General features: G+C 37.9%; 1 protein-coding gene across 2 annotated transcripts in view; it reads left to right on the top strand.

Annotated features, from left to right (window-relative positions):
* THADA (THADA armadillo repeat containing) overlaps positions 1 to 19,405 on the top strand; it is a 164,757-nt gene that overhangs the window by 37,804 nt on the left and 107,548 nt on the right. For both annotated transcript variants that reach the window (XM_042789349.1, XM_042789350.1), the window contains exon 26: positions 129 to 220. In XM_042789349.1, the coding sequence (XP_042645283.1) occupies positions 129 to 220 (92 nt within the window). The remainder of the gene's footprint in view (positions 1 to 128; positions 221 to 19,405) is intronic.

Here is a 19,405-nt window from a genome sequence, read left to right as displayed (position 1 = left end):
AGGCATGCTCTGTCCTTCACTCAGCTGTTCTTCTTTTTGACTGTACATTAGTGGCTGTATTTAAAAAAAATACTACATTTCAAAGGGATTTTAAAAACCTTGTTCATGTTCTTTTCTTTTTCCTTTAGGTAAGAAATTCATCTACACTTCTTTTTAGTGCTCTGATTACAAGAATTTTTGGGGTTAAAAGAGGGAAGGATGAAAATGCCAAAAAAAATAGGTAAGCTTCAGTTGGTACCAATTGTAACTTTGCAAAACATGACCTTAGCCAACAACAATTTGAAAATGTTGCTTGCTTTATGGATATATTTGAATCATGATGTTACAATAACATCTAGCTTTGCTTAAACTGTGCTGCCAGGAAATAAGTGGTAGGGCCAAAAATATCTGCTGTTAAGCACTGAGAGTTAATTTGTACTCACGTGCAGTTTCACAGAAGGGGAAGGTTTTTGGTACCAGCAGCTCTTCCAAAATGCCCGGTCTCTCGTGTAGTCACAAACTAGCCGTACTGCTCTTGGCAACAAAGATAGGGGCATGAAGAAGAGGAACAGTTGTCACACGTGTGTTCCCTTATCTCTAGAGCAGACCTGGAGGTAATCTCATGCCTACTAATTTGAGATTTTTCCCTTTAGTTTTCTCACTCTAGAACACCCTGTCTCTCATTCATGTCTCTTTCCTCCAACCTCCAAAAATTGCAGCTTGCAAAGCTGCTTCTTCTCCAAGTGAGTCTGTCCTTGAACTCTGTAGTCTGGCTCCAGATCCTCTACTATTTCACTTTCTTATGTAAAGCCAATTCTCCTCTGACTCTTAAAACTCCCCAGTCCTGAGCATTCCTGTTTCTCTGCACCCTCCAGTTAGTGCACAAGCACCCCCATGTTTTCTTTGGCCTTCAGCCCCTTCCTTAAGCTTCTGCAGCAAATGAAGCATGCCCATGCCCTGTGCTCTGTAGCTGAGGTTCCTGCTCCAGTAGGGATGTGAAAATAACCCCGGACACAGAATAAACTCATTAAAAAATACTCCTGGGTGAGTCTGTGGGGCCACAGAGTGGTCACACTATGGATATTATGGTAACTAGTTCAGAAATTCCTAATGGATTTTCAAATCACAGACAAGGTATGCAATTTCTGAAAGAAGGCAATTGTTAGGATTTAACTTCAAAAATTCCACTCTTTTTTTTTTTTAACTCATTATACAGTGGTTCCTTAGTGTTGATCTATGTAGCTAATATAATTCTCATGCACATGAGAAACTGAATGTCCCTGTGTGATACTAATCTTTCACCTTTTAGATGATAGATAGGTGCCATTTTTGCTGTTTGAAATAATTAATTTCAGTTGTCACCTGTAAAATTAGTTATTATGCATGTATGAATGTGAGGAAGAAATACAGGTGGGAGTTTGGAGGGAGATTTCCCTTAGAAAAAAACTCTTTCCCCTGAAATTATTTGAAATATCGTTACTACTGCATGAAGTTATGCCTGCTTTGTCCTAAACCCAAATCGCTTCTTGCCCAAACCTGAAATTCACTCCCTTAACCCCTGAAACCCAAGTAGAGCAATGAACAGTGTTTCTCATTTCTTGCTTTCTCACTTTGTTTTTGTAACAGCATTTAAAGGGTTTTTTTTGGTTTTTTTTTTTTTTTTTTTTTTTTAATTTCTATATGAGCACTTGTACTTCAGCTTTTCTAAGCTTGTGTCCTGGAGAAAAACTTCACACTAACTTCTGCAGTTGGAAGGCAAACTGACTTCTCAAAAACTATGCAGTATGATATGTAATCTGAGATCTGTTTGTGAAATTGCAGAAAGTAATGCATTTGAGCATCAATAGGGGATGGGAGATGCCATAATGAAGAAAAGTAAACTTATATAGCTGAACTGAATTAATTAAAAAACAATGTTAATTTTTATGTAACTGACACTGTTGACTTGCTTCTCTGAAACTTTTTATTTACGTTGATTTCTTTGTAGTCATTTTAACCAAAAGACGTTAAAGCTGGGCTGGCTTCTTTTTCTTTATTCATTTAGCAGTTTTGCATTAAACATTGTACATAGTCAGTTCTACTGTTTCCCCCATGTAGTCATCAATACCATGAAATAGGAAAAAGAAAGCACTCTAACAGGTCAGTGAGAGACAGGAGGTACAAAAACAGAGGCAGAGATTTGATTTCAAGATACTGGTTTAGAAATAGAATGATGTAGAGTTGGTTTGGCTATTTTATTTGTAAAGCTTCCTTGAATCCCACGGGTGGGTTTAAGGTAGGTTGTGTTTAGGAAGAGGTCTGTGTTTCAGTGGTTTGGCGCCACGAGGTGTCACCGTTGCTGCGTAGCTCCCTGCAGCCACATCCCTGGGGTGCAGCTGCACTTGGGCAACTTCTCTTCCGGAGCTCTAAACTTGTTTTGTTTAGTGTTTTGCCGGAACAGAACTAGTATATTAAAATTTTTCCCTCACTTTTAAATCTGGAAGTTTACTTCAAAAGCACTAGCATTTTAGCAACTTGCATCTGTAGGAGCTTGTGTGAAAGACATATGGTTTTGAGCTGCTTGTCCTGTTGCCTGCGGGATGTTTTGTTTGCATCAAGGGGCAGTCTGTGGACAGAGGCAGACACCAGCTCTGATGCCACCATTGGGACCTTCCACAGGTTGCTAGTTTGCCTGATTTTAGGTTAGGGGTTTAAATCTCTCTTCTGTGCCCATGGGGAATTACCTTGTTGCTGGGCTATTCTGGGCATCTGTCTAAAAAAGGTTGGACTTTCTGGTTGTTCTCTCAAGAAGAGTTCCTATGAAACTGATACAGTTGGTGTGGTAGTGAGTTTGTGTAGACTTCCAGAAGAAAAATTTATTGGAACAATACTGGCAACTTAACTCTACTGCCATGTTTCATTAACATACTTTGTGTTGTGTTTCCCTTTTTCTCTCTTATCTCCATTAAAAATTCATATATAGCATCCTTTATACAAAAATTATAGGCCTATCATGTCTTTTGCTGCTTTTAGTCTGTTGATGTTCCATTCCTTATTTATGCAAATTTTGTACATTATAATTGCCATGCAGCTGGGGTGTTTACGTAGTGACGACACAATGGTGGTCCATTGTTTGAAGGTCTTGATCAGTTGTGAAGCACTGGATTGAATGACTGCATGAACTATAACCTAGGTCTGATCACTAACCTGATTTAATTTGTTTTTTTTCCAGTCATATGTAAAAGAATGATTTTGGGTGTTTGCATTAGAACTGTGTAAAAAGGCCCCCTCAATCCATGAGAAAGAGAGTGAGGGGATGCCTAACGCTGCTGACACCTGTTTTAAGTTACATCTGCAGCGGCCATCCCTGCTGGAGAGCAGAGGCAAGGAAGCATGTTGAACTGGCTTTGTGGTCATCAAAAGGGTGTTAGAAAGGTCAGCAAGAACCATCTGTCTCAATCTGAGGACAAGGCAATACTAGATTGTGCTAGAGAAGATCCATTCTCTGAAAACCTGGTCTGCAGTTTGAGGAGACCCGAGTTGAAGAAATCACCAACTACACACTGTGGCTCCTGCCGCTCGGTTGTGCTCGTTCAGTTGTTGGTGGGGCTCTGCTGTGGGTCACCCCCAGCATGTTTGCATCAACAGCTGGGTTGGTGCAACTGGGGAGCATAGAACTGGGGCAGTGATGGAGAGGGATTTCTTGAGCAGAGCTTGGGGCTGCTGCCAAACTTCAGTCTTACGGGTTCACTGGAAACTCGAAGGCATTACTCTATGTTGTGCTCTACAGGAGATAGAATCATATCCTGTTTTCATTAAATATTGATGTGTCTCTTTAATTTTAACATGGGCAATGAAATAATGAATTGGAAAATTAATACTTGAAAAATAACAACTGTGTGCAGCTCTTGCAAACAGAAGAGAGAGAAGCTGCATAAAGACTGTTTACAGTAGTCCATGTAACTATACAGGTTGAGCTTTCTAGTGCAAAGAAAGTTAGAAACAAATTTTTCTCTCTGTTTTCTCCTTCTGAGAGACTCTCACAAAACTTCTAACGCTCACGTGTGTGTGTGTGTGCACACATGCTTGTGTGTATATACATACATATATACATATATGTGTGTGTATATATATATCTATTAGATATCTGTGTGTGTATTTGATTAAATGATACTTTGAATTCCAGATAATTGACATTTTTTAAATGGTCCTGCTAACACTAACCTGTAGGGGGGGTTTAGTTTAGTTGTTGTATACTTGATTTGGGAATATAATTTCCTTAAATGTTAAAATAATTTCAAGTCTACAAGACTTGGAATGAAATTCTTGCCACATAAATACAAAGTAGTGAGGAAGGGTTGGAAAAGGAGTCCTCTGCAATTAGCCCGTTTATATTTGGTTACAGAAAGTGCGCTCTGCATAGATACCTCACGGTGTACTTGAGAGGGAATAACCACCCCTTCTCCCAGCCCTGCACAGCAGAGGTGTTTATGCCAGTTTAGCCAGTCACTTCACAGGTGGAGGATTTGCCCAGCGCCGGTGCCACCCGGCGCTCGCAGTGCGGGGCCTGCGCTGGGGCCTGGGCCTGCCCCCCGCCCGAGCAGGCCGCTGAGGGGGGCTGCCGCCGGCCCGGCCCCGCTGGAGGCGCCACTCCGAGGGCCGTGTCGGAGACCTGAGTAGGACACTGGGTTTAATGCAGATCGACCGAAGTAGGACGTTGAACGGCAGTGAGTTCTTTAGGCCGATGAGTTTTGCCGCTCATGTTTTGTTTAAATAGCCATTTCCAGTTTGCTTGTGCAGTCAGTTTACAATGTGAATTTGCTGATTCCCTGCACTTTGCAAGAAACTGGGGTGTAGTATATGCTTAATAAATCTGGGTTTTTTTCATGGGTACTTTTTTTCTCCTGTTAGTGTTGCTACAGTTTGCAGATCATCTAAAGTAAATGTTTGCTCTAGTTGATTATAGGATCTGGTATTCATCACATGAAGAATTATGATGTCTTGAGATTAAGAGATTCTAAAACTAAAATAGAATATGTATTGTAATGTTTAATGTGGATCTGTACATGACAGCCAAAATAACTTTATATATGTTAACTGAAATTAATTTTGAAAATTTTCTCATCATAGAGGAGTTCTCTTCTGCCCAAGTAGTGAGTTACAGTAGTAGTAATATTTTCACCTAAATTCTTACACACACACACACACACGCACATGTATGTGTCTGTATGTTGTCTATATATGTATATATATAAATACTGGAATGCAGACCAGTGGAGCAGTACACACACGTATATCAGATACTTTTTTGATCTCTAGTCCAGTGCTAATTAAAGCTGCCGTTGCTTCTAACTAGACAAGATTCTTCTTGTCAAATACCTGGTATTTCTGGCTATTATCTGTTTTTTTTTTTTTAAGGGATGAGTATGATCAGAAATTACCTTCCGGGCAGTTTGCCATTTGACTGGGGACAAACTTTAGTCCTTAGAGTAATAAAAAATTATCATCCTGGCTTGTCTGAAAACAGAATTTTTTGAGTTGGTATATAAATATTGTAAAGTCCTCACAAAGAATAACCAGCAGCTTCTGATAGATGCTGGGGTTAAAAGAAAGGATCAGAGGTAGGTAGAATTCCCTTAGCTTCTCACCTTGGTGGAGGAGGTTCCAGGAAGGAGAAGCTTCAATTCTTCGATTTAAAAGCATTTTTTTTTAAGCAAGGATAGAATGGTCCAGTGCAACCTGGTGATTTTTACACAAAGTAACTGGTGTATATGTGCATATATGTGCATTTTGGAAGCAGGGATGCTCCTCTGTATTTAGTCTTTAGCGAATGGAAAATGCATATGCAGAGAAATACTTAGCTCTGAACTTAACAAACATCTTCCATGGAATAAGTATTCATGATGTTAGGAAATTGAGTACGAATGCTGCCATGTTCTCAGTGTTGGTATAGATATATTTGAAAGGAAAGGAACAACTTTAATTGCCATCTACATAGTAATTCTTTAAGTCTTCATTTTCACTGAAAGCTGTCAGTAAATGTTGGTGACTATCAATATCTTCAAGCACTTAGAGAGCAGAAACTTACCTTTCTACTTATTATAAGATTAAAACTATGTAGATGTGAACATGTTTTGAATATGCACTATTGGCTGTGAGGCAGTCAACATGCATGACTGCCCTCTGCTTGCTTTGTTTTTATTGCAGGTTCAGTGTTCAGCACTTCTCATTAAGTGGTTGCTAGCGCATTTGAAGGTCGCTGAGTAAAATCAAACTAACTTTTAAAAACGCCAAGTTGATTATTTTTTTTCTCCTAAATTGACATGTCCTTTTCCTTTAACATTAAGGTTTTGTATGAATACTAAGGTTTTTAAGACCATAAGTAATGGCATTTTACACTCTGAACGGTTAGAGAAAAACACTGCAAATTGAATGTTCCACTGCAAACCTCTCTTTTCATAATATTATCCTTAAATTAAATGAGTCTAGTTTTATCTTCCTTTTCACTAAGCCACTCTAGAGTTGTAGCTTCAAGTACATGAAATACATCATAAGTACATGATTCCTGTTGAATATTCCACGTCTGGCAGGCTAACACTTCCAATATTTCTAACTTCACAGCTGAAAAATCTGTCTTACATCGAGGATGTTCTGTCAGTCTCAACAGCAGCATTATTAGACATGTGCAGTGCATCATACTGGGCTCCTATAGGATTTCTGAGATGGGTCTGTGTTGCCCACAGAGGAGTGGCCCGTACTGTTTCGGGATAAGCTGAAAGAAACTTTGGTGGCACTAGTGTGGTCAAGCTGTAATGGCTCATCAGTGTTGTAAAATCAGATAGCCCTTGGGACAGTTTCTCTAGAGGTGATACTCAGATTGACTCTAGCCCGTAAACACTCAGTGCTGACCTGGAGATGCACCACCGGCAGAAGGCCTGTGTGTGCCCCCTCAGGTATGTCTACACGTGAAAGGATGCTGACCGCAGCGACGGTCCATGGGAAGGACAGCGGTGAGGCAGTAGAGTGCTGAGCCTCTTAGGCCAGCTCCAGCAGGGAAATGCAAGTACGGCTTGATTCACAAAACTGGCCTCTGAGCTCTGTACCTCTTGGACCGCATGCTGCGGAGGGAAGGGTTGGGATTGCTTTGTCTTGGATCTAGTTAGTGATTCCCTAATGGATTTTCTCTGGCAGCCTTGGTCTGTTGCAGCTTTTCCGTTCAAGCACTTGGTCGGTGACAGTGAGATTTCACGAGATGACTGAGCCATTTAAATGCCTCTGGTCTTTTTCCTCTAGCTCCATCTATGCCATTGTTTGCAGCCTGTTCCCTCCATGCCACCTTAGTTGTTCCAGTGAATGCTTGCAAAGAATATATTAAGGATTTGGTGCAGTACATTGTCTTGCAAGAGGGCTGTTTTTCTTAAAAGAAATCCCTTTCCCTTCTGTCTGCCAAAAACAGGCCACGTGTATTTTGCTCAACTTTTTTGTTTTTAATGCTCTGGCTCTTTTTTTTTTTTTTTTTTAATTGACTTTGACAGATTTAGAAGACTTAATCTCAGAACTGTCTGAAGAAAACATGCAAAAGTTCAGGCTGACTCAGATAACCGTTATGGCTTTTTCTGATTAATAGTTCAATAACAATATGCTTGTTTAAACATAATTTTCAACAGGCTTCCTATTTCTAAGTGCCTTTATAATAGGAATAATGATGATAAGGTGCTATTAACTTGTAAATTGAAGGTAAAATTTATGAAAGTTTTGTGCAGAAACAGACCCAAATTGAAAACAAGCTCCTAATCTGTTTCCCTCTGTGTTACTACTTCAATTACTTGGTTTGTTTTTCGAGTCTGATCTAAAGCTATCCAAGATCACCTGTAGCAGAAAATATGGACTGTTCTCCTTGAGGCTGAGGATGCTCTCTGACTGTGTTTTCTGCCAATTTTAGGAACACAGCGTGTGTATCTGTCTGAAATGACTAAAGTCTATACAGCCATTTTTACTTCTGAATTTCATCTCATATATAGAGAGAGTCAGAAAAAACATTAACCCACATAAATCCCAGTCAAATCTTTGGGGCCTAAATATACACTTAAGGGACTGATGTGCAAATGTGTATCTATGCTCTCCTGAACAGGAAGGATCTTCATAACATGCTGTCTTAAGTCAGAGCCAGAAAATAGAAAGATGAACATGATAAAGTTACCTGAATGAAAGTTTACCTAGAGTGAAACATCCTAAAAATATACATGCTGGCCTGAGGTAACTTCAGTCCATCCCTTTGTTTTAAATAGATTAAGGGCATAATCTTAATGTTTGTTTTTACTGAACGAGTAAAATGCATTCAATGAAACAAAAATTACTGTAAACCTAACCACATGAGTAGATAATCTAATTTCTGCTGTAGCAATAAAAGTTTTCATTAGTATGAATTGATATAATTATTCTGTTTTGTTCCATGCATAATATATACATCCCTTATTCATTAACTTCATCATACTAAGGAAAAAGCAGTTACTCTTCACAGACTACTTCTAGACAGAGAGAAAGTGTGTGGGTAGTTTGGAGGTAAAATTCACAATGCTAATTTGTGGCAAGAGATTAAAGATAATAGTTATGTAGGCAGTGGTTGAACAGAGTTCTTGGAGATTTTCTAGAGATACATACCTATCTCCTAATTCTATTTATAAGTGTATGTATACATACATATGTATGTACATACACATGTGCACACACATGCATATGCACAGTTCAACTTTCTAGTTTGTTAAAAATAATTATTTTATATGTGTAAAAATGTATATTTTACTTTAAGCTATGTTTTATACATCACTTTATATACATTCATATATGCATGTTTGTGTATGTATATCAAAGTTGAGTGTTAATTAATGTGTTGGTATATGTGCCAGGTTATATCTGTGATGTTGGGTTTAAGTGATGTTACCCTATTTTCATTCTGAGCCCATTGTGCTCTTACTTCTCTTGCTAGTATAGCAACAGAAGTGCTCTTGGAAAAGGACTTCACAAGTTATTTTAGTGAACTGTATGTTGCATAATTATTCCTCTAAGTAACACTTTTCCTGAAGTATTTGTTTTAAGCAGGTGCTCTTTCCGTACCTGATTACACAAAGGGTATAATAAATAGCAAAACAAGAGGTATAAAGAAACTTGTACTTAAAAAGAGATCAAAGCGAACCAGACCATGCAGTCCTTTGGAAATCTTGGCTAGCTCTCTTGTAAATAAAAGTGCTTCTAAAGCAGAAGGTATTTAATTACTGTATTTATACAGGCCTTGATTGACAGTTCAGTTATTAACCTCATAAAAACATAGCAACGTAAACTAGTAAGAATGTTTATTCTAGCACTTCTATCTGAAGGAAAATGAAAACCAAGATATAGTGGCATATTCTTAGTTCCTTTTAAGTATTTATTTTAGGGCTGTGTAGCATAAAAGAATGTTTTTTCAAGTCAGTGAACTTAAACTATTTTGCTTACTGTTCTGGGATTTAAGTATTTTCTAATTCCTAACAAAACAAATGTTAGATTTATTGAAGGTGCAAAGTCACCACATCTTTATTGAAAGTGCAAACCCCACATCTTTATAATGATTCTTCTTTCCCTTCCATAGTGTTTTTCATTTCATGTGGGGTAAAAATGAATTCTGAATTGTTTTTTGTAACTAACTTGATGTGATTATAGAAAAGTCATCCCTTCTTGTCACTGAAGAGGTGTCCTGTGTCACGTAATGTCTAGAAAAACAAGTATGTAATAATCTTTTATATCCTCACTCTTGGTCTTATTAGCTGATATATTGCATCAGTTTTTTTACAGTTGTTTTTTCCAGGCTTCATTGTGGCTTTTCAATCCTCCCCTCAAAATTACGTGGCCATTTTGTCTTCTGTGAGAGTGCTGAAATTTTCTTGTGCATGTGAAATGTTTGTTTGAAAGCAACTTGTCATGATTACTGAGACAGGATGTGATTTCAGGCATATAACTTTTAATTTTGTTTTAAAGAACATACCTATCTGAGGCAAACTCTTAAAATTTCTGTATGATCTTTATTTCTAAAGCAACTTTCCTGTTGCAATTGACTCTGTCTCTTAGTAAGAATGGTGATGATTCTCTGGTGGTCATCCAGAGGGACTGATAATCAAAAGCCTTCATAAATATGTAATGAGTTAAACAAAATTTTAAGCAGTTACTTTTATTTCACATCAAGCTAGTATTTTAAATACTAGTGTACATTGTGGCAAAAACAATACTTCGTGCTGAACTGAAGACTAAGTTACTAATGCACTAAAAACCAGGTGAATCTTAAGAATTTTGTTATTCTTAGCAGAAGCTATTGTTTACTACAATTTCAGTAGCTAATGATGGTCAACAAATAGAGGAAGACAAGAAAAACACTGATATGTTAAGAAGACAAAGTTAAAACCATGGTGATAGAGTGAGAAGTAGCTGAGTGGGATCATAGAAACTGTAAAGGGTTCTCTTGATCCTGTTTCACTGATTCCCATTTTAAGTATGTCTCTTAATAACACTAGATCAGGTCGGCAGTGGCTTTGGATGAGTTAAAAAGCTCCAAGGATGGAGATTTGCAACCAGTCTGAGTAACATGTTTCAATCCTTCATTTCCTCTTTTTTCCTTTGCCCAATTTAAAACTCCCAAGCGATAATTTGTGACCATTGGTGCTTTCCATACCATCTGCAACTACTGCAAGAAGTTTAGCTCTCTAATCTTTGATTCCTTCAAGTGGTTGTAGGCTGCTGTTGAATATTCGCTGGACCTCCTCTTTGTCAAAAAGAACAAACCTGGCCCCTTCAGCTTCTTCTCATAGGCCATATACTCTAGGCCTTGTCCACCTGAGCAGCTGTTTGTTGGACCCTCTCCTGTTTCATCTAATCTCTTCTGACCTGGCAACGCAAAGCTGGATGGAGGATTCCATCTATGTACAGCCTCACTGTGCCGAGTAACTTTCCTTGATCTGCTGCTGCATTCATCCTAATGAACAGTCCAGTATGTGGTTTGCCCTGTTTGCAGTAAGGACGTGCTGTTGGCTCATACTGAGCTTGGCATCCACTGTAACCCCCAAGTTCTTTCCCAGGGGGCTGTTACTGAGCCAGTTGGTTTTCAGCCTGTACTGATGCTCAGGGTTGTTCAACCCAGGTACAAAATTTTGTGTTTCTCCTTGTTGAACTGCATGAGGCTTCTGTTAGCCAAAGCCTCAAGTTTCTCAAGGTCTGTCTAGACTGAAGTTCTACTATTTGGTGTTTTATCCACTCCCCCTGATTCAGTGTTGTCCACAGATCTGCAGAGGGTGCTTTCTATCTCATCCGCCAAGTTGTTGATAAAAATGTTGAGGGATGTAGGGGTCCCAGAATTGACCTGTGGAGTATTCCACTGGTTACCAGCCAACCACCAAGCACTGAACCACTGATACCCTTTGGGCCTGGTGGTCCAGCCCAAATGCTTTGTTTATCCAAGCTGTACTGTCTCAGCTTCCAAGTGAGGAAGTGAGTGAAGCTGAACCTGTTTGAGCACAGCATTTTCTAGACCATTTTAAAATTTTCTGCCTTAATAAAAACATAGCTTAACTGCTTTCCCTAAAAAGTAAGAAAGAACAGATTCCAAGGATGATTTTTAAATGACAAGAATAGTTTTATCAGTTGTCACAAATCTGAGTTTCACCTATTTGAATGCTTACCAGGCTCTTGGATTCTGTCTGCATTTATGGAGAAGTTTCTTTAGATGGGTTTCTCAGTCAGTTACTTTATGGATGTGAAACTCTGAAAGCTGTCAAGTTTGGAGCCTTTCAGTAGTGTGTACACCCTCTTCCCAAGCTCCAGTTATGGTGCTTGCCCTGGAACTTACATATTATCTCCTTGAGCTGATGATAATGGGGTCATCTTAGGATAACTTTAAGAGCCTGCTTCTCTTTCTCAAGTCAAGTGAAACCCGCAATTCTTTGGGAGGTTGTTTTTTAAAAAGGTTTGAGCCATCTGTTCACCCTTTCAGAAACACCCTGCAGACTTCAATTTTCTTAAAAGAGTGAAATACAAGTAAGTTTTTAATGGTGATCACTGACTGCGTGGAACTTCTGAAAGGAAGTTCTAGAGAATTTTCCATACTCTTCCAGTATGCATTTTGGAATCTGCTTGCATGCAGTCTTAGTCTGATTGATGACATCAAGGATGAGATTTGAAAATCACTGGTTGCTAATCTTTATATAATTCTCATCAGCAGTAGTTCAGCACCAGTTGAACTGCATGTGTTTAAGAAATGATTGAAATTTCTATACGGATCAGCATGTCACAAAATCACAGGAGCACACGGTAGTAAGGGTTCTGCTAGTACATTGACTCAGTTCTTTTCATAAACAAGCTTGTTATGCTGTTTTTTTTATAAACTGATCAAGTCGCATCTTAAAAACCATTTGATTTTTCCCACTATTTCTGCAGGAAGACTCCCCGAATGCCACCTTCCCAAGTAAAACTTCTTAAGGATCTTGCTGCTTTGATCATTAGAAACTTAACTTTCAATGTATATTTATTCATGGCCATTTAATACTCATTTGTTCTTACGCCAGCATTGTCCTTTGTTTTAAATAATTATTTTCCCTCCTGATGCTTCCCTTGAGATATTTTTGGATGCCAGTCATATATACTGTCTGTGTTAATTTTGCCAGACAAAACAAGTTGAGGTTTTTAAACCTCTTCTCAGTAAATTTGCTTTCTATTCCCTTAGTCACATGAGCAGCTTTTTTTTAAGCATCTCTCTTAGATGGAAGTTAGCTGTGATGTATTCCAGCTTACATCCTACCTGACTGTTGGAGAGTGGCATTAGTACCTCCTTGTCTGCACTGACTGTATCAGGGTTGATGTGTTACAAAATCATTTGCCCATTGTCTCTGTCTTCCTGATGAGGGGTTCAAGGTACCACGAACTAATATGCTTGGATCCTTTTGATATTTCCATCTATGAGCTCCTAAGTTATAACATATTTTTTAATTAATCCTTGTATGTAGTCCTTTTATCTACTATTAAGTTCATGTCTTTCTAGTTTTCAGATCCTCAAGATACCCAGTTTTGTTTCATAGTGTTTTAATCTTCCCTCTCTACAGACAGTACCTCATAACTTTTGTTTCATTGATGGATTTTCATTGACACACTCCTAACTCTTTTACTGTGGCTTCAGTTAAGCCAGTAATAATATTGGTGTCAACAATAGATTAGGCCCAACAATAACCGACTTGAAACATGTTCTTTTTAAAGTCCCATTCTTTCTGTAACGTGCCCCTTTTATCTGATAGCATACCCTAATTGCAACATGTCACATATTTTACTGTCACTCACAGAGATTACACTAGAACTTAATCTGTTAAATCAAAACTGTAGTTGCACTGTGAACCTCATGTAGATGTTTCCTCAGACTAGGCTGCAGGATGTTGTCTGCCTCCTGCTGTTTCCTGTGTCTCACAGAAAGCCCCTGGGTGTTTTAGCTGTGAAGCAAGCATATGAGGACTGGATCTCTGAGCTGGAGCTGCCCTGCTTTTTACTTTTAAACAAGTTTTGAATAAAAATTTTGCAGATTTCGAACATTTGTTGAGATAACATTCGGGAGACTTGTGTGACTAGAACTGTCTTCTTTCCTCTGCCTAGAAATATTTTTACTGATGTTGGGTAGGGTAGATTGGCACAACCTAGTTTCTAACAGTTTTTCACATTGCATTTCATTCCATTTTATCTTATACCCTTATCTGTAACTGTTGTCTTTTTCAAGTTTATTTTTTTCCCTAAATTTCTATATATTCTTGAGGACAGAATAGAGGTCTGTAGTTTTCCGAACTTGTTCTACAAGCACTTTTGAATAATTTAAAATGTTACATATTTTCTTCCCTAGTTGTATAATTTTGTGCTGTCTTGCTATGTTCTAAAATCCAAGATAAGAAATTATCCTTTGAGTTGAATGTGGTAATTCTTTGAGTTTTGCTTCCCTTTCAGCTAGAATAATTTCTCTTTTCTGTACCTTTATTACTGTTAGTTGTCTTGCCATGAAATGCAGCTGACTGTCATTCTTTAGTGCTACTTAAGGAACAAAAAATTAATTTCATTCTTAAAGCATATCTGAATTAGCTTTGGTCTTTACCATAACCTCAGTTAAACAACATTACACATTTTTTTTCTTGGTCTTTATTTGTATGGTTGAAGAAGATGCTTTCCATTTATTTTAAGTTTATGCTTCTGAAGTATATATTTGTCAATAGGGAAATAAAGCTCGTATATTTTGAGACAGGATCTAACTACTTAACAAGTGATAAGGGTCAGGGAAAGAACATGCATGTCAAAATGGGCAATTAAAAACTAGTCTAGTTAAGTTAGTCTAGCTAAAATGCACCGTGGGTTTTTTTCATAGTTTAATGAAGGCAAAAGAAGCAGATATGTAAAATGTGTATTATCTTTACAAATCTGTCATTCTGAATGACAGTTTTGCCAAATTCAGTCCTGGTTTGTGAATAATTTCAGCAGCAATTGTCCTTGCAGTGCAAGGAGTAAATTGGATTCTCTTTCTGCATTACTGCTCTTTATCATAAAGGATCATCTGAAATATGGGTAATGATTGCAATCTAAGGATTGGTATAGCAAGAGTAGATTTTACAGGAGACAATTAGAAGTTACGTCATTTCATGAAAACTGCATTCTTGGTCTTGAGCTCTCTAAATGTGACTGTGTTGTTTTTTTTCACATTCCAGTTCTATTTTTTTCTTTTTAAAAATAATATTCTTACTTTTTCCTATCACAGATCTGACCATGCATTTTCAGCTGACCTAAGATGTCAGCAATATTTGTGTTCAAAAAGAGCACCAGAGGCCCTTGCTGCCCTCAAAAGTTTTGTTGTCTCTCAAACTCTCCTAAGCTATGCTCAAATATGAACGTATTTACTGCAAATGTTCTTTAACGTGTCAGTTACTAAAAGCAGCATACAAGGTTATTAAGCCTTCAGTTCTCAAAAATAAATGAAAGAACAGAAGCAGGTAATCTTTGACACATGTTGCAGTAAAATGATATGTATGCCCCAGTGTCACAGCAGAATTTTAATCTACGCTCTTAAGTGTCCAGCACAGTTTAAAGAACACTGCAACATCCATGGTTTTATTCTTAAATGTATTTTTTTTTTAAATTCAGATAAATAATTCACATACTCATTATGCATAAAGATGGAATATTTATTTAGAAAGACACCAGTTATAGATATTAACCCTTGCATTATGCAGCATCAAGTTGCTACTCAGACAAGATGAATAATGACCAGACATGTCAGTTTTCAGCAGCATTTATGAATTTGATTCTAGAAGTCTGATGATGCTCAATGTCTTCACAAGCAAAGCAGATGAAATGAAAACTTCTAAGTACATGATCCTTAGCTTACTTTAAGCCACCCAGGTTCTACTCTGAAAAGTGATAAAGCTGAAGGAGTGCTGTATGAACGGAAGAACTACTGACAATCAGGAGTATAGTAAGGGCTTCTGTTTTAGGTCATTTCAGAGGAAAGTAAAACTGGTTTTTGCATTTTTCCTAAAGAAGCATTATCAATACTGTAAACTATATTCTTGTGCGTGCTTAAAATAGACTTTTCCTTAAAGTTTTACAGATTTACAGTCTGCCTTTTTTTTTTTTTCTTTTTTTCTTTTTATTATAACTAGTTGTTGATTTTGATAACTTATCTGTGATTCACTGTTGTCTTCCAAATGCTTACTGCTAGGAATTAAATTCTGTCCTCTGTAGCATCACATGCCTTGAGTAACTTTTTGCCAATTTATATGAACTTTGTAGTCTGTGAAATACCTTTCTTGCTGTCAGCAGAACCTCCTTTCCCTCTTAAATAGACTCTAGAGGAGACAAAATTGGGAATGAGTTTGATTCAAGGGCATGCAGAGAATAGTTAGGAGTGGTGTGTGCAGCTCGATTCTGTACAGCATGGCACAGAAGATGCCTCTGACTGGTTTTTGTTAATGGAACATCTCTTCAGGTGGGAAGCCTGAGTGAAACTGGGAAACAAACTCGCATATGTCTCCCTTTCTGCATAAACACTCTTCCTCAGTCTTCTGAAAAGTGCTAAATGTCACTGCTGTCTGTAGTTTTCAAAATGGAACCTTTTGTGAATGGGTTGTACTCTAATTTAGTCATCTGCCTTTTCTGTAGAATTGCTTGCATATTACAAAACATTAACATTGTTCAACTGCAGAGTGTCTGAGGCGTAAATATTGCCTCTTCCTATTTATGTACCATAGTATTCTGCGTGTATGCAGTTTTACAAATTATTTTTACAAGTGAATTTAGGAGGATACAAGTGCTTCCATTATTTTATCTCTCAACCTTTTCTCATTAAGCAGCATTTTAATTATACACTTAAATGACATTTTACACTGAGGAGAGGGATTTTGTTGTAAGCATCAGCAGCCCACTGATAACTTTTCTGTTTCATTACCGTACTTCCTGTTTCATTAAATAACCTTCCAGTAGTCCATTGTTTTAGGTCTCAGTAATCCCATCTGAAATTCTGGATTGTGCAATTGTGCTACTTCAGGTTACTAACAGGGAAAAAGAAAGTACTATTACAGAGCCTGTGGTTGAACATACCGTCAAAGAATAGCTCTGAAGCAACATAAAAATAATTTTAGCTGGACATGTGGAAAAATACTAGTGTCTTAAGACTCTTTCCAGTTACTTATCTTATAAATGTATTTTAGGCTGAGTAGATGTAAAATCCTGTGATCTGCAAAATGTTGATTTTAAAGATTTAATTATGGTAACTACTTTGCCAAAAAACTGTGTTTGAACTGTGTCAGTGACTAATGGAAAGATAGTTATCTATATTTTTAATTTAAACTTATCATTCCTTGTCAGATATATTTTAGAAAATGAGGAAAAAGTTTGTTGATGAAAACTGTTAGCAATGATTTTTGGATGGTTTCAGTCCACATTTAGTTGATACATGCCTTTACAGGTATGTCAAGGACTTGCCTTCTTCTAAAGATAGGGGTAGCTTCTTAATTACGAAGCCTAACTCACGTTTGTGTGTGTACACACATGCACGAGTCTGTATCACCAACATGCATGAGCCACATCTTAAAGTGTTGGTATTATTTTTTTCAAAGCGGTACAGTTTTTGATAAAATGAATAGAAAATATGTGGCTTAGTGTCATGAATGTTTTTGGAAAGCAGAACCATTGCATTTTTTTTGTTGTTCCATTCTCAGTTTCTGTACACAAATACTTGTGCATGCCTAATAATGCGTACGCATTTCCAGAAGCAACAAGCATGGTCAGTAATCAAAAACGAAACAACTGAGTATCTCTGTTTTACTCTACCTAGCTGTTTGGCTTTGCATTTCCCAGCTGCACATCTCCCAGCCTTGACATCCCCAGATTGTGTATTCATGCTTAAAGTGGTGCTCTGTATTTTTGAGAATGCCTTTTTCTTTTGCAGCACTTCTGCTAATGTGTAGTCCTTCTTGTTTGCTCTGTGAACTAGAGGCCCTTTAAAATCATCCCTTGACAACCAGTCCTCAGACAGTTGTCTCTCTCTTCTGAAAGTACCTTTGGGCATCTTTTCTGCAGATACTGCTGATTAATGGTTTTGATTAGACTGCCTTCTCCCTTCATGTAACCTGTGGAGCAGTGAGCCAAGTGGGGGAGGTTATGTAAGTTACCCACTTCAGTAGTTATTGTTTTCTTTCTCTGCCAAAAAGATTAATGAAACCACACTAATTACAAGGAATTTCAAGGCTTCGTAAGGATATTCAGTTCCATTATTTAATATAGATTCTAACTTGGCTACTAAATTTTTAATATGTTAAAAATACTTGTTTTGTGAGATGCTACCTGCATATAGCCCTCTCTTAAGCCTCTAACCAGGGGCCATCCACTCCATAAGAAACTTAACCCCAGTTCTGTTTCTGCATGATGCACTCTGTGACACAAGAGGTGGAGGTGTCACAGCATTTTCAGATTGGTTTTTTTGTTTGGTTGGTTTGGTTTGTTTTAAATACCGAGTTCTTAATGTTTTACGTATGGAAACTCAGTAAGATCTGTGGCTCTTACTAAGGCTGTTTGATTTGATGCACTTAGATGTTACGTTTTGTGCCGTCTCTAGCTTTGCATCTTCAGTTCGCTGCATAATGTATGTGCAAAAAATTTCAATTGTTTTCAAGAAGCTCTTAGAAGAAATTACATGGGTATTTTCTGCTTAAATAACCGGTGATTATCAGTATTGATGTTTTTAAACCATCTATCCTCATTAGTGTTTCAATTTATATTCGTTCACAGTTCAAATGCTTTCATCTAAATTTTTTAACTGAAATCTTTTCTGTAGATATAACAGCTACTTCAGAATCCTTGGTCATGCCTTTAGTCACAGCAATTCACCGTACTGTTCTTACATGCCTGGAGGAAGTTTCCTGTACCTTTTGAACATGTGTTTCCATCTAGCAATCTGGTTTTGCTGTGTTTGTTCTGTGGCTAAGGCATGTTATGTTAGCTGAGTTCATGGAAGAAGCTGTGCTCATGCTTGCCATGTGCTGATTTACTCTTGTGTGATTTTTTTCTTTTTTTGGGGGGGTATGCTTATTTTTAGGCCCATTCAATCTTGCCATCTCATTGTGTTATTTTTCTAGACCTGGATCTGTCTGCTCATTGGAAGCTTTACATTGGAGTCATGCTAACATGTACTTATTTATCTTTGTTGATCATGTGGCAAGCAAACAGCAGTTGGTTTGTTTCTTCTAAATGGATGACCTGTTATTTATTTGTGAAGAAAGTCTGTTTTATCTGCATAGCATATATGTCTTACTAGAACCTGCCCACTGTGACATTTAAGTGGTTCTTGCTTAGACAGTGCTAAATGGTTTCCTATAAACCATGAGGCCATCCTTTATCTGATCAACAGATTATAAAACAAACAAATACAGAAGATCTCTACTTAATCTCTTTTTAGCTTGGATTGATTTGCTCTTGTGGCTTGAACTATGCTGCCTTATTAATTCTGGCTAGGAATGAGTTCAGTTGCTCTGTTTTGAATGAGGTTGCTCCATCTGCACAAGTGAAAAACATGACCTGGAAATGCCACCACTGTCATGTGCTGGAAACAGCACTGTGTAAAGAGGGCTAAACTGATCGTCCTTGACCTGGACTTCTACAAAGCATTTGACACTGTACTGCATGACAGCCTTGTCTCTAAATTGGAGAGGCATGGATTTGGCAGATGGACCACTCAATGGATCAGTAATTGACTGGATGGTTGCACTCAGAGAGTTGCGGTCAATGGCTCAATGTCTGAGTGGAGACCAGTGACGACTGGTGTTCCTTAGGGGTCGGTGCTGGGACTGGCGCCATTTGACATCTTCATTGGGGACATGGACAGTGGGATCAAGTGCACCCTCAGCAAGTTTGC

Source organism: Tyto alba, unplaced genomic scaffold (genome assembly GCF_018691265.1).
Source record: "Tyto alba isolate M040663 unplaced genomic scaffold, T.alba_DEE_v4.0 Super-Scaffold_16, whole genome shotgun sequence".
NCBI lineage: Eukaryota > Metazoa > Chordata > Aves > Strigiformes > Tytonidae > Tyto > Tyto alba.
Note: the sequence above shows the minus strand (reverse complement) of the source record. Positions and strands in the feature narration are given on the sequence as shown.